This window comes from Cibotium barometz, chromosome 35 (genome assembly GCF_041138505.1).
Source record: "Cibotium barometz isolate CiBa-2024 chromosome 35, ASM4113850v1, whole genome shotgun sequence".
NCBI classification, from domain to species: domain Eukaryota; kingdom Viridiplantae; phylum Streptophyta; class Polypodiopsida; order Cyatheales; family Cibotiaceae; genus Cibotium; species Cibotium barometz.
Window position 1 is genome coordinate 1,664,519 of NC_141080.1, and position 14,756 is coordinate 1,679,274.

Here is a 14,756-nt window from a genome sequence, read left to right on the forward strand (position 1 = left end):
CAAGAAGCCCCAAAAGAATTCTCCCTACTACAATCAAGGGCGGCAAGCCAACTCTTTCGTTCCCCGCTCATATGCTACCTCTTCTAGAGAGGCCCCTCTCTATTTTGAATGCAATGAGCCAGGACACTTCAGGGCCAACTGTCCCAAGCTAGCATCATCTCTACAACAAAGTGGTAGATCAAATCAAAGCTGTGGAACCCCCATCCACCAAGGTGCAAGAGGTGGTGGACGTGGCAGAGGTCGTGGAGCAGTCTCTCACACCGCCTGTGCTATAAGTAAAGAACCAACTCTGGAGATAGCTGAAGAAGAACATGCCACCGTCCATGCGACAGTAGAACATCAAGGTCCAAATCAACAATTTGGTGTTATTCAAACCAACCACTCATCACGGTAAGCCATTCTATCTTTTGATTGATTGTGGTAGTACCCATTCATTTCTTTCTCCAAGGTGTTTACAAAAATTAAACTTGGGTCAAAAACCAGCTAGAAGAATGGTTGTAGAACTAGCTAGTGAGAAGGAAGAAGTGTCTCATTGTGTAGGAAACCTTGATTTCAAATTGGGTATTGAGCAAACTCATGGTCATTTTAGAGTCCTGCAATTAGGAATTTATGATGGGATCCTTGGAATGGACTGGTTAATGCAAACAATGCTAGTATTCACTATAGCTAGGGGAGTATCACTTTTAAAAATGAGCATGGCCAGGTAGTATCAGTTCAAGGAAAGACAAGTAAAGTAAAGCATCTTCTCAAAGGAGCACATAGGGGACAACAAGTTTTCCTAGTTAAGCTCAACAAAGCTACTAAACAGAGTAAAGAAACAGAAGCCTCTTGGCTCCAAGAGTTCTCTGACATCTTTTCTGAGAGACGAGCTCATAGGGTTACCGCCTCCTTGAGAAGTCGATCATGAAATCGAGGTGATCCCTGGTGCTAAACCTGTCTCAAAAACACCCTATAAAATATCTCTTCCTGAAGCCATTGATCTTAAGGAGAAACTTTCTCAACTCATTGAGCAAGGATTTGTACGTCCTAGCAGCTCTCCTTTGGGGAGCACCCGTTCTTTTCCAAAAAAAGGAGGACGATACTCTTCATCTTTGCATAGATTATCGGGGGTAAATCAAGTCACCGTCAAGAATAAGTATCCTCTATCCCTCACATCGACGAGCTTCTTGACAGGCTTCATGGGGCCAAAGTTTTCTCAAAATTAGACTTAAGGTATGGTTATTACCAGATCAGAAGAGTCAAGGAAGCAGATACACCCAAAACAGCTTTCAATACCTATTATGGCCACTATGAGTTTACTGTAATGTCATTCGAGTTGACCAATGCTCATGCAACCTTCAACTGCCTAATGCAAGATATATTCTGTCCTTACTTGGATGATTTTGTACTTGTTTTCTTTTGATGACATCTTAGTATACTCCAAGTCAATGGAAGATCATGAGGAGCATGTGCATAGAGTTCTGTAATTGCTGTGCAAACATAAACTCTATGCCAAGAAGAGAAAATGTACCTTCTTTACTCATTAGATTGAGTATCTTGGATTCATTATCTCCCAAGATAGTATCTCGGTAGATCCTGCCAAGGTCAAGAATATATTGGAATGGCCACCCCCTAAATCAGTCCGCGAAGTTCGTGGATCTTTGGGAATCACAGGATGGTATAGGATTTTCATCAAAGATTATGCCGGTACCTGCACCCGAACGGATCTTCTTAAGAAGGATTTCAGTGTGGTTGCCAATCCATCAAGTCAGCTTTGATAAGCTCAAAGCCATTATTACCTTAGCGCCAATCCTAAAACTTCTTTATTTCACCAGGGAATTTGAGGTGGTTTTATTACTGATGCTAGTAGTCTAGCACTTGGTGGTGTCTTAGGACAAGAAGGGAGACCAATGGCTTATACTTCGCAAGATAAAACAATATGAAGCAAATTATGACACCCATGATTCAAAACTCTTAGCAGTTGTTCATTGCCTCAAATTATGGAGACATTATCTCTTGGGGGAAAATTCTAGCTTGTAAAACTGACCACAAGAGTCTGAAGTGGATTTTCACCTAGCCTCTAACCTCAACATGAGGCAGAGAAGATGGATTGAAATCCTGTAAGAATATGACTTCAACATCAAATTTTGCCCTGGGAAAGATAATGTGGTAGCGATTGCACTCAGGCAAATCTTTCTTGAGTGCAATTTCGATGCCAAGTGATCTCATACTGGACAAGGTCAAAGAAGTCTCATCTCATGATCCTGATTACCAGGGATGGTGAAGTTAGTAGAAGAAGGAGGAACTTCAGAGAAAGAGAAAAATCTAATCAAGGGGTAGTTCATCCATGATGGGAGTCTTTACTTCAATCACAGACTATGTATTCCAAGGATCTGGCTCTAAAGAAGCTAATCCTTTATGAAGCTCATGATAGCCTTGCTGCAAGGCATCCAGGCTATGCAAAAACATTGAATGCTTTAAGGAGGAGCTATCATTGGGCAGGATTGAAAAATGATGTCCTTTGATACCTCAAGAAATGTCTCTCATGTCAAAGGATCAAAGCTGAAAGCGTCAAGATGCCTGGGAAGCTTCAACCCTTGGATATCCCCCAGATGAAGTGGTAATGCATTAGCATGGATTTTGTCACAAGTGTACAAGGAGGATATGATTCCTTTTTAGTGCTGGTGGACTTACATACCGAAGTAGCTCATCTTATACTAGCAAAGAAAACCTTCAAAGCTTTTGATGTTGTCACAAGTCTCCCCACTATACAAGGAGGATATGATTCCTTTTTAGTGCTGGTAAACTTACTTACCGAAGTAGCTTATCTTATACCAGCAAAGAAAACCTTCAAAGCTTTTGATGTTGCCTAGTTATTCATCAAGGAGGTCTTCAAGCTTCATGGTCTTTCGAAGAGGATAGTTAGTGATTGGGATTCTGATTTCACTTCAAAGTTATGGTAGTCCTTATTTTAGGCCTTGGGAACTCCACTTTGCTTTAGCACAACTTATCATCCAGAGACCGATGGCCAAACTAAGAGAGTCAACCAAGTAATTGAAGACATTCTCAAGGCATATTGTGGATAAGAACCAAAAGCCGACTGCCCTAGTGTATGGTCCACACAGACCGGCACGTGGACGCCCATGCTGCCTTTGACCTGGAAGGTACATGCGTACCATAGCTTTTTCCCATGCATAGGCACCATTCCTTTCCCTAGGCCCATGCAAGCCACAGGTTGATGTACTTTCATCGTACACCGTCCTTTGCACCCACACTTTTCTCTCCCTTTCCTTGCACTCATACCCCTGCACCTATATAAACTCCCTAGTACCTCATGGTTGAGACACCCCTAGCACCCTACTCTGCCTGTACTTGATACTCTCTACACAGCGCCCGTACACCTCCAGTCTTCCAACAAGCCATTTTTGCCCATCTCCAAGTAAGCCCTCTGCATAATATTTCTTGCCTCCTCTCACCCTTAGTTGCTCTCCCCTCCCCCCTGGTGTGAATAGACTTAAGGAAGGACTCCCCTTCCTCTCCCTCTAGCTGCAGCCTTCTCCCTGCAAATCCAATTTAAGGACACCTTTTCCCCCCATTAGCAGTGACTTTAGTAAGGGCTTTTAGCCTCTTAGAGGTGATTCACACCTATGGGTTTTTTGCTCATAACTTGAGCAAACGAGCTCCGATTTGTGATCCAACTGAAGTGTTGGATTCATGACATTACGGGCTACAAGAAGGTGGGCAGAATGGCTACAAGAAGGTGGCAGAATGGCTCCTTCATGAAAGCGCCAAAATATCACCTCGAGAGACACACGCACATCAATGAGTCTAAAGAGGTTGCTTCAGATGCCGCCCCATATCTCCCCTTGGGAGCCCCATAAAGAAATAATGACTAGGTTAGCTTGGTCACCGTTTAAAAGGAGACTTTTTAATCTTTAATGTTAACTTTAAAGAAATTAAGAAAGAAGATGCCACTTTTGTTTAAACAAATTTTTCGTGAAATTGTTGTTTTCTCAAGAAAAGTGATGAAATGTGTCATATTCTAGAGTTTAGTTTGTAAAATGTTATCTTGATTGAATTAATAAGTATAGATCGAGATTCTCTTCGCCTCGATGCTAACCCCGTTTCCATGCTTGTGTAGCTAGGCGGCGATGTTAGCGAGGCTCGAGGTCGACCCAAGGTATCCCTCATACCATTGGGAGAATAATATTTCACCAATGGAGGCGAATATTGTGATGCTGCCTAGTTCTACAGGCCCATACGGCTAGTGCGGTGAATAAGCCCTCCCTAACGCATAGACATCATCCCTCTGAGGGGTGGGAGGATCAAACGATGGAGCCTGAGAAGGCCATAGGCTACTAGCTTGAGTCCTCACTAGTTGTCAACGATGAAGTGTATGGTCTCGTAGGGATTGCCCAGTCTATAGAGGCTGGAAGGCCGAATTTTAGGTCATGGGCAGAATAAGTAAAGAGCCTGGATTTGGCTATGAATAATTTTGAACATTGTATCTAATTTTTTTAATCCTTTGTTTGTAAACATTGTGTATCATTGATAAATACTGTTTAAACGAACCATGTGTAAGGCCTTTAATTAAGAAACTTGTTTATTTATGTCAAACAGTGTGGTAGGATTAATTAGAAAATAAATTGTCACATGATTTGGGTGAAAAGTGGGAGGATGGAATGCCCTCACAGCAACATCCTATGGACGGGTGGAATGCCCTGACAGCAACATCCTATGGACGGGTGGAATGCCCTGACAGCAACATCCTATGGACGGGTGGACCCGATTAGTTGGGTAACTTTCCAATAAATTAATTAAAGCACTACGTTAGATAAATATGTCCCTAGGCAACCCTACTCTAGAGGACTAGGTCAGTGGTTGTGCCTTAGATAATTAAAGCACTACGTTAGATAAATAAGTCCCTAGGCAACCCTACTCTAGAGGACTAGGTCAGTGGTTGTGCCTTAGATAATTAAAGCACTACGTTAGATAAATAAGTCCCTAGGCAACCCTACTCTAGAGGACTAGGTCAGTGGTTGTGCCTTACATACATGAGGAAAAAAGCGTTGTTTTTAGAAGTCAAGAATAGAGGTTGCCCGAGTTGAAGTCGATCACTCTAGGAGTGGTTTGATTTTAGAAATCCTTTAAAAAGAACACGCTCCCCTTGCGAGATAGAACTAGGTCATACCTACTAATCGTATCCTTGTATCTTACATGGTCAAGGTGTCGAGACGAGTAGGAAATTATCCTAAGTTAGACTTAGTACACTATCTTAAAGGTTTCCCCTATTTAGGAAGGGGGGGACCTTACAGGTATAAACATGAATAGGATGGTTAAATAACCACCCATACAGTGCTATGATTGTGCAGGACCTCACCGAGTGGCTGAGTGCCCACCAACAGGAAAGGGATGGCAAGTACTTCTGCACATTCTCCCGCCCTGTGTTGGGTGTGGTATTGATCACATGTATAAGGATTGTCCCGCTAATACTTGGAACAATAGGAAGGGATCACGAAGCAAATCCGTGCACCAGCCTTAACTTGCTAAGTGTTAGAGATAGCTTGATCAGAGCAGTCCCACTTAACACTGTAACTAGACTGTAAAACAGGAAAAGTGCCACAGCTCACGCTGGCTCACGCTGGGGGGAGGGCATCAACCTCACAAGACCAGGGCCAAGCTAGTGCCCTTGAACAAGCACGAGCAACTAGGTGCTCCAGAAAGAAAGCCACAATGAAGATCCATCGAGCCCAAGCAAATGAAGGCGTTTGGAGGATGAAGAAAGACTTCCCCAGCTATCCTGAGGAGCAAGGGACCAAATACAAGTCACTGGAAAGCAATAATTTGGTTCTAAGCCAAACTATTGTTCTCAGAATCAAAGAGAATACGGACCTTAAGGCAAAGCTAGAACAAGCTAAGGAGAAACTCTAGAAGGAGGTTACCCACAACCACGAGCTCATAGCCATTCATGCCCAGCAAGTACAAGAACTACAACACAAGTCCATGGCCAAAGAAGCAGAGCTGCAAAGCCAAATCCAGCAGTTATCCTCAAGTCTAAAGGAAGCAGAAAGCAGGGCCACTCACTTACAACAAGAAAGAGAACAAACAAACAAGGCATATGCAGAGAAAGTGAGAGTCCTTAATGATGCCATAAGTGCCAGTCAAGTGGAGATGCAAAGGATGGTGATAGCACACCAAGAGGCAATGGCACAAGTCACCCAGTAGCTACAAGACAGTCAGAGGCTGGCTACCAAAAGACTTCAGAGAATCACAGAATCTCAAGAAAGAGAGGATACAGCCAGACGTGCCCAAGAGGAAGTAACCCGGCGATTCGAGGTGTTGGATGCTGCAAGGATGGCCCGTGAAACCGCAATATCAAACCTTCTCAGCACCAATGAGTCCCGTCTACAAGAGTTGGAATGCCAATTAGCAATATAGGACCAAAGTCAACGAGACAAGAGCCTATGGATGACATGCACCTCCTACTCCTTGAGCAAGCCTTGGAGATAGGTCAGTTTTGCCAGTAACCCCTTGGGCCCCTCCTCAAACTCTTACTCTGTTTTTTTGTCTACAATAACCCTCTCCTTACTTCAATACAATATAAATCTGTCTGAGGACATAGGCCTAGGTGAACTAACCATCATTAAGTAGAATACTGAACGCGATGTTGACCCCACTATTACAATGGGAATTTTATAGGGAGATATAGTATTAATTAATCCACAGGATATCTACTTTTATCCATTACATCCTATTGTGTTAAACCTTCATAGTTGGTGTCAGTTACTACAAAACTCTTAAATTCTGGACAATAGTGTCAAAAAATTAGAATATTTGTTCCAGATGACATTCTCGAGACACCGGCGGGCCAACTACGAGGTGGTAGCACAAAGCTAGCCATGGGTGGCTCGAAGTCTACAATACTCACCAGCATTTAAACTTATGTGAGTCTACCTTATATCACCCCTTTGGAATTATAAAACTACACTCTAATATCTACAAACACTTAGAATCCATGTTAACCAATGTACTGTACACTTTTGATGCCACTCAAATTGAATATCCTAACATAAATCCTGATATCCCTGACCGTCAAGAGTTTATTAAATCTCATGAACCTTGCCACCCACCTCCCAGCTCAGGTCATGGTTAGGAAGAGGTATCATCTTCATATTCCATCTCCACTTACCCCATATATTCTAATGTTGCTACTAGTAAACTACTTAATCCCTATCCTACTGCCCGACCTACTAACAAATCTCAGGTCGACTGCATATTCTCTACTTTCACTCCTTAGCACATAGATTTTCCCACTAACCGGCACACAAAATTAGCCAACCCCCAATTGGCCGACCTACTAGAGATCACAATTGTCACCTTCATGATTAGTTATTACTTGGAGAAAAGCTCACCTAGTACACACACACGAGGCGGCTATGCCACTATTATCATAGATGATGCACATCCCAAATTAAAAGATTTTGGAATACAGCTGGATGACTAGAGAAAAGAATACTTAACAATTCTAGACTACAACCAAGTCTATATGTGCGCGTCACCAACTCAGCGAGTTGACCCATTATACATGCTACTAAAGAGAAGATGGACTCCACTGGAGTTTCAGGAGGCCAAGCAGCGCGACTCCCATGTTTGTTGTTACAATTTCCAAGTCTTTATGCCAGCAACCTTTACAGACATATGGGAGCAAAGGAAACATATGCTCACTAGGATACAGGCATGGCGTCGTATCCTGGACCCAGCAATTGTGGGCCAATGTTCAATTTTTGAAATTGCTCGTAGTCTTGATTGATTAACCCAAAGAGCCCTATGATGGATATGAATCTGAACAACTACAATTCGACATGAATCAAGGCCCATCTGCTGATAGGGGTATGATGTTGTATTACCATCGTCTAACGGTGTCTTCCGACATACATGCATGTCACGTTCGAAGACATGGTGGACACATGGTTCTGGCATTCACACTCAGCATTCAGAAGAACCGTCAAAAAGCTTCAATCACGCCGATACTTCTACCGTCATGAGTTCGGTGACCAGGTCTTTAGACCTCGGTAACAGGTTTTGAGGACAGAACCTTCATCAAGGGGGATGTTAATTCCATTTTGGATTAACAAGTATGCTCCTCCAATTGAGGACATTAATAAGTGTCATGAAAAGGCACTATAAAACTTGTACATTATGAGATCTTGGCCACCCACGGCCTTATTTAAGTAAGTTTTGGGTTCCCAAGTGTGAATAAGGACCAAATGTATATAAGGCATTTTCTCATAAAAGACACAATCCCCCTTTATGCTATTGAGAGCTCTTCTTTGTGTCTTGAGAGAGATTGAGAGAGGGCATTCTAGCATTTGTGCCTCTCCTATGCTTGTATGATTCATGCTTGTGTGGGAGAGTGAGAGAGAGTGATTGCCTTATGCGACGGTGTGAGCGACTCTACGGTGACAACGTGGAGGTGGAGCTTGGAGGATTGGAGCTTAACAAGTGAGCTTGGAGGCCTCAAGGGACTCAAGTTCAAAGCATTGGTAAGTGCCCTACGATAGTTGTGTTCTATTGCTCTTCCATTAGGTGAATGCATTGAGTTCCCTCTTGGAGGTGTGGTAGTCCATAACATATATTTTTGAGATTAATAATGTGACTTAGATGGTACGCGCTTCAACTATATTAGGATTTGGTCTAGGGTTGTTCTTGTAACAAGTGTAAGGAAGGGAACTACTATCTTGCATTATGGAGGAGATAAATACTCATTCTCAAATTGGTTACAATTGTGTTTAATTTTTCTAAGGATAAGAAGGTACTCAATTCTTGAAGTTCCAAGGGTTATACATACTCAAGATAAGGTGTTGATGGTAATTCTTAAGCTTGGTACTAAGAATTTCATGGGCATGATGAAATTTGTTCCATATGTCAAGTTGTACGAGATGGTAATGTTGCAAGATACATCAAGAGCTGCAAGAAATAGCTGCAAGAACTCAAATATGAAAGTAAATGCCTATTTTGTACTTGCATCAAAATTACCACCATGGTCAGAATCAAAGACTAATGTTAGCATTTTTGGTTATGGATATATATGTATTGAAACAATTAAAAATATATGTCTAGGAGAAGAGCTATTTGCTGATTACGACTTTGATTAATCATTATAGTTTTAATTAAAAATTTAATCATTATTACTTTGATTAAAATTTATAATTTTACTTGAAAATTTAATTATTCTTGCCAATGCCATGAATCCCATCAATTTTATTTTTCATATTTATGTGTGTATACACAAAATGGGTATTTGAATAGCTAATAAGATATTTCTTAGCACCACGTCATCTATGCAAATATCCTTTATGAGAAATAGCTAATAAGATATTTCTCAGCACCACATCATCTATGAGAATATCCTTTATGAGAAATAGGTGTGTATCCATGTTTTGGGACACATTGTATAGGTGACATTAATACCTTAGGGTATTACATTTGTTAGTAAAATTAAAGGTATAACCTTAGGGTATTACATTTGTTAGTAGAGGGTTAAAGGTATAATCTTAGGGCATTACATTTGTTAGAGGATCAAAGGTATAACCTTAGTCCTCCCTAGCTTGGTGGGCTTTTTGTAGGTGGTATCTCATATAATGAAGCCACACATCCCTTAATGCAAGGAGGTGGAGATGATGAAGGTAGATGGAGAGAAACATGGAGAGTACTCATGTTCTTTTGAGGGCCTATTATGAGCACTCTCTCCCACCTTTATACTATGTACCTTTGTGATACTAGAGCTATGTGGTGATTAATTTGTGGATACCTTGTGCTAAACTCTATTATGCTTGTTCTCAAGTGTGTTTAATGTTTCTTAGTGTTTCATTAGTAGTCTTGTTGTTTAAGGTGCATCATTATATGAGAGCTTAACTTAATGTTAATCTCTTTGCGTGGGTGTTGTGCTCTATGGAAACCCTAATTTTAACTCCTATGTTTCCATTGTGTTTGGGTCCCTTGCCTTGCCCATAAGAAAAAAATGGTAGTAATCATGCGTATTAATGTGTGTGGAGAGCTGGTGTAGGATCTCAAGCTCTATGTTTGGAGAGCTATTGTGGGATCTCAAGTAAGTGTTGTAAGGGCTAGGCTCCCTGCCTCAAAGCTCTATGTTTGGAGAGCTATTGTGGGATCTCAAATAAGTGTTGTAAGGGCTAGGCTCCTAATCTCATGTCATCCATTTTTTCACCAAAAATGTTAAATATTCTCTTTGTCATGAGGGTAGACAAGGTTCTAAGAGAGGCCAAAACTAGAGTAAACGTGCCTAGTCTACTCATGCAAAGATATGACTTGAAGTATAGGGCAAAGAATGCATAAGTATAGGGGCGAGAACGTATGAATTTTAAGGGAATTCATGACTTGAAGTATAGGGGCGAGAACGTATGAATTTTAAGGGAATTCATGACTTGAAGTATAGAGGCAAGAACGTGTGAGTGTCAGGAAATCCTTCACCAAAGAAGGGGCAAGAACGTATGAGTGTGAAGGAAATTCATGACTTGAAGTATAGAGGCAAGAATATATGAGTGTCAAGAAATCCTTCACCAAAGAAGTGGGTTGAGAAATGTGGTGATGGCACATGTTGTGGTTGAGGGGGAGCATGGTCCTTAGACATTTGTGATAGTGGCATGGTTTAGGGGGAGAATGGTCCTTAGACATTTGTGAGATAGTGGCAAGGGTTCATCTAATTTGATGTTTCGTTTATGGTTCTTTGGTTCTAATATTAGTTTATGGTTCTTTATTTTGTGAGAAGAGGGTGAAAAAGTTGAGAGATTCCTTGATGTATTAATCTTAGATGATGTCATTGAAAACATGGATTACTACATGGGTGAATGAGTTGAATTAGGGATGACTGAGATGATTGAGGATTTGATGGAGATAATCATGGAGAAGAACCAATCTTCTCCATGGTGGAAATGTATGCTGTTAAGTACACAGTCTCTATATTAGACCAATTCCTAATCAATAAATTGCAAATGAGAATTTTATCCACAAGTGTTTTACCATGAAGACTTAATTACAATTTATTAACAAAAGACTTATGCTTCTTTGAATACTTGCATTAGCATAGCAAGTTGAGGACCCGCAAGAAGGCCCTACGTGGCAAGATATTTTTGTGCTCATGATTGAAGTACCTAAAGTGAGTAGATTGAGTACTCATGTCCCTAAAATAAAATATGAGAAAAGTATAATGTGTACACATATCTTAGTGTACAATTACATAAATTGAAGGCTTGCCCACTCAATGAATTCACTTAATGAACTCTAAGTAAAACAGGATTACCAATTAAACATAATAGTGCTCATAGGAAAAAGTAGGAGGTGTATTTAATATTGCTTCCAAATTGTTAAAACAAGGATGAACTATCAAATTGGCTTCATTTTTTTTGCTCTTTATCTACTTCAGTGGTAATATATACTTTAAATCGAATCACAAAGTATCTTCAAAAGCCTTCTAGGGGAAAAGTTGCATGCTTGGGCATAATCACATCGTGAAGCTCTCTATTCCACACTCATGTCTTGCAAGCCACATGGGTGTAATCTTTTAGCCATGTGGAGTGTAGTTCAATGGTCCTTTTTGAGTAACAATAATTATGTCATGATGCTACACACTTGTCAAAAAAAAATGTTTGCTACCATAAGACATTACTAGTTCTCTATTCACCAATTCCCCTACCATCCCATCTAAAGACCTTAAGTCTGGAGGTGAGTGCTCATGTGACAAGCCTCTGGTGAGACCGTGAAAACATTCTAATTTAATTGATGGTGAGTAAATTTTGGGATGCTTGGGTGGGTGCTTTATGGCCTATACTCGATTGTCTTCAAACAAAAGATGTTTGTAACCATAAGCCATTACTAGGCCTCTATCCAACAATTCCCCTACCCATCCCATGTAAAGACGGTAGGTGAGTGCCCATGGAAGCCTCTTGTGACTGTAAACACATGAAAGTCTAATCGATTTTTAATGGCTAAACTTTTGAATGCTCAAATTAACTACTATCAGCATGAGTGGGTGGTGCACGTGTGGTTTATGTGCATAAATAGTAATGTGATGTTTGAAGCTTTTTAAGGCTCTAAAGACTCAACTGTATTCACATGCGTAAAACTACATAGACCAGAAGGATCCGACATGGTGTTGAAACATAACCCATTCTTTGTCTAGTTGCTTTGACAAGATTAGCCCACAACTTTGTTCAAAATATCAAAGCCTTACTACAAAACTATTTAATCAAATGGGTAGCTTAACTAGGTACTTCCGAGGAGTTGTGTCCAATGAAATTTTAAGCTTCTATCTACCTAAGGTAGGCTTCCGACACCATTAATCAATTAGTTTTCTCTCTCTCTCTCTCTCGGTATTAGATATATATAAAAGCGGTATTTAACGTCTTTTTTTCTTGTCCTCCCTCTTTCTTTGTGTTGTGATCATTGCGCCCTCTGCACGCGTTTCTCTCCCCTTTATCTGACCGTTGCTTTCGCTTTTTTCTCCCCCCTTGCTTTTTCCTTGCTTTTTCATTGCCCTTTTTTTCAACAATGCAGAGCCCATGATTCTTCCCAGAAACCCAATCTCAGAGCAAATCTCCCCCTTCTTTGTGTTTCCCCGCCATCGCCATGTTTTCCAAGCTCAGGGACGCCCACTTCATGCCCACGCGGCCCGTGCTGGACCTTTGCCACTGCGCGTCTTCTAACAAGGGCGAGAGCAGCTCGACCTCGGACTCCGGCAACGGCTTGCCCGAGGAGCTCACGCCATCGCAGCAGGAGGCCCTGTGCACCTTTCGCGACTGCCTTCAGGAGAAGGGACTGCTCTCCAAGGCCACTTCCGACGCAGATCTCGTCCGCTTCTTGCGAGCGCGTTCCTTCGACATCGCCAAGACGATGGCCATGTACGAGGCCATGCTTGACTGGCGAAAGGAAATCGAAGCCGACACCATCATAGAGGTACCCCTCCTCCCCCTTCTGCATTAGGGTTAGGGGGCTTTTTTCTTGGCTTTTTGGGTTAGGGTTTCTCTCGTGCAGGTTTTAGCGCCTCTGCACAGGCCATTGACATCACCTCTACGTGTGGATCTGGCAGAGCTTTCAGTTTCCAGAGCGAAAGGCCATCAAGGAGTTGTACCCCCACTTCCATCACAAGACTGACAAGCTAGGACGCCCGATTTATATTGAGAAGCTAGGGCAATTGCAGCTGGAGGAGATCCTGAAGATCACCACCATGGATCGCATGCTTCAGTATCACATCAAGGAATGGGAGATTCTCATCGACTGGAAGTTCCCTGCTTGCTCCAAAAAGGCTGGACGGACGATCATGCAATCGCTTACAATCCTGGATCTCAAAGGCGTGGTAATGTATCTCACTTTTATAACATTTGTCTAAGCCTTGGTTAAGTGTGTTAAATTCATGCTGCCAAGGGTAAGCATTGACATTCATGCGTGGCATTGTAGATGGTTTTAAGTCCAGGCTGCAAGGGTAAGATTGACTGCACCTTCATGCATGCTTCCTTGCAGAAGGTTAGAACCATGCTGCTAGAGTCGGCATTGGCATATGCACCTTCATGCATGACCCATGCCCACCAGGATAGGGGATTTCTTTTGTTTTATGGGCATTTTTTAGATGTCTTACCACATGCACCTTCATGCATGGCCTTGTAGTAGACGGTTGAGTTCAGGCTGCAAGGGTAAGCATTGACATGCACCTTAATACATGCTTCTGTGTAGAAGGTTAAAACCATGCTGCAAGGGTCGACATTGGCATATGCACCTTCATGCATGCGATGGCCGACCCATGCCCACCAGGATAGGGGATTTCTTTTGTCTTATGGGCATTTTTTAGATGTCTACCACATCAGCAGAAGAAAAGAAAACCCTATCCTCAGCCCATGCATGACCTTGTAGAAGGTTTGTCTTCTTTTGAGATTGCTGGTGGTGGAGTATGGGCTAACTTTCAATCCTATTTATCTGCAGGCAATGAAGACAATGAATAAACAAGTGCGCTCTTTCATCCAGAAGATTACAAAAATCGACCAGGACTACTACCCAGAGTACCTAGGGAAGATGTTTATCGTGAATGCTCCCACTGCATTTAAGGCAATATGGGCTATGATAAAGCCTTGGCTTGACAAGCGGACACAGAGGAAAATTGAGGTTCATGGATCAAACTTCACCCCAAAGCTCTTGGAACTCGTAGATGCCGAGAATCTGCCCGAATTTCTGGGAGGCAGCTGCCAATGTATAGAGGGATGCGAGCATTCGGATGCGGGTCCTTGGAAGGAGGTTCCTTATGCCCAATGTTACGATGCTCCCATGCCGAAAATGGAGCCATTAAACCGAGATGGTCAAGTAGTACAATGAGGGCTCTTGCTCTCTCCAGGCCTTTGAAGCCTAGCTACTTGCTACTTTTGTAACATTAATCAATATTTCTGCAAAGCAAGCCCACATTCATTTTGGAGGGCATTTTATATAATCATTGCCTCCTAGGGTTGGTTCAGCTTGCCAAGGCTGGTTCTAACGCATTATTATGTGTTTTGTACCCAATAAGGTGTCTTGGTTTTTGGACCTTTAACTGGTTGCCACATTAACTGCTGCATATCTTTGATTGGTACATGGTTGCCCTTTAGGCATGCTTCATCTTTTTGCTTGTTCTAGGAGAGTGCTTCGAGATTATAGTGTACAAAAAAAGTGGTCATGAATAAATCACCAGTCAAGCAAGTGGTCATGAATAAATCACCAGTCAAGCAAGGAAGCCTTAA

General features: G+C 41.9%; 1 protein-coding gene across 1 annotated transcript; it reads left to right on the forward strand.

The window, feature by feature from the left end:
• The first annotated feature begins 12,481 nt into the window (after nucleotides 1-12,481).
• Nucleotides 12,482-14,470, forward strand: LOC147618036 (sec14 cytosolic factor-like). The gene is made up of 3 exons (XM_086775274.1): nucleotides 12,482-12,951; nucleotides 13,085-13,351; nucleotides 13,972-14,470. Exons 1-3 carry the CDS (start codon nucleotides 12,625-12,627, stop codon nucleotides 14,356-14,358), a joined length of 981 nt encoding a protein of 326 aa, XP_086631400.1. The 5' UTR covers nucleotides 12,482-12,624; the 3' UTR covers nucleotides 14,359-14,470.
• The last annotated feature ends 286 nt before the right edge of the window (nucleotides 14,471-14,756 follow it).

Bases quoted from the DNA above. Each gene is read 5' to 3' on its own strand.
- LOC147618036 (XM_086775274.1), top strand. From the start codon at position 12,625: ATGTTTTCCAAGCTCAGGGACGCCCACTTCATGCCCACGCGGCCCGTG. The intron at 12,952-13,084 runs GTACCCCTCCTC...TGGATCTGGCAG, and splicing joins AAGCCGACACCATCATAGAG to AGCTTTCAGTTTCCAGAGCG. The intron at 13,352-13,971 runs GTAATGTATCTC...ATTTATCTGCAG, and splicing joins TCCTGGATCTCAAAGGCGTG to GCAATGAAGACAATGAATAA.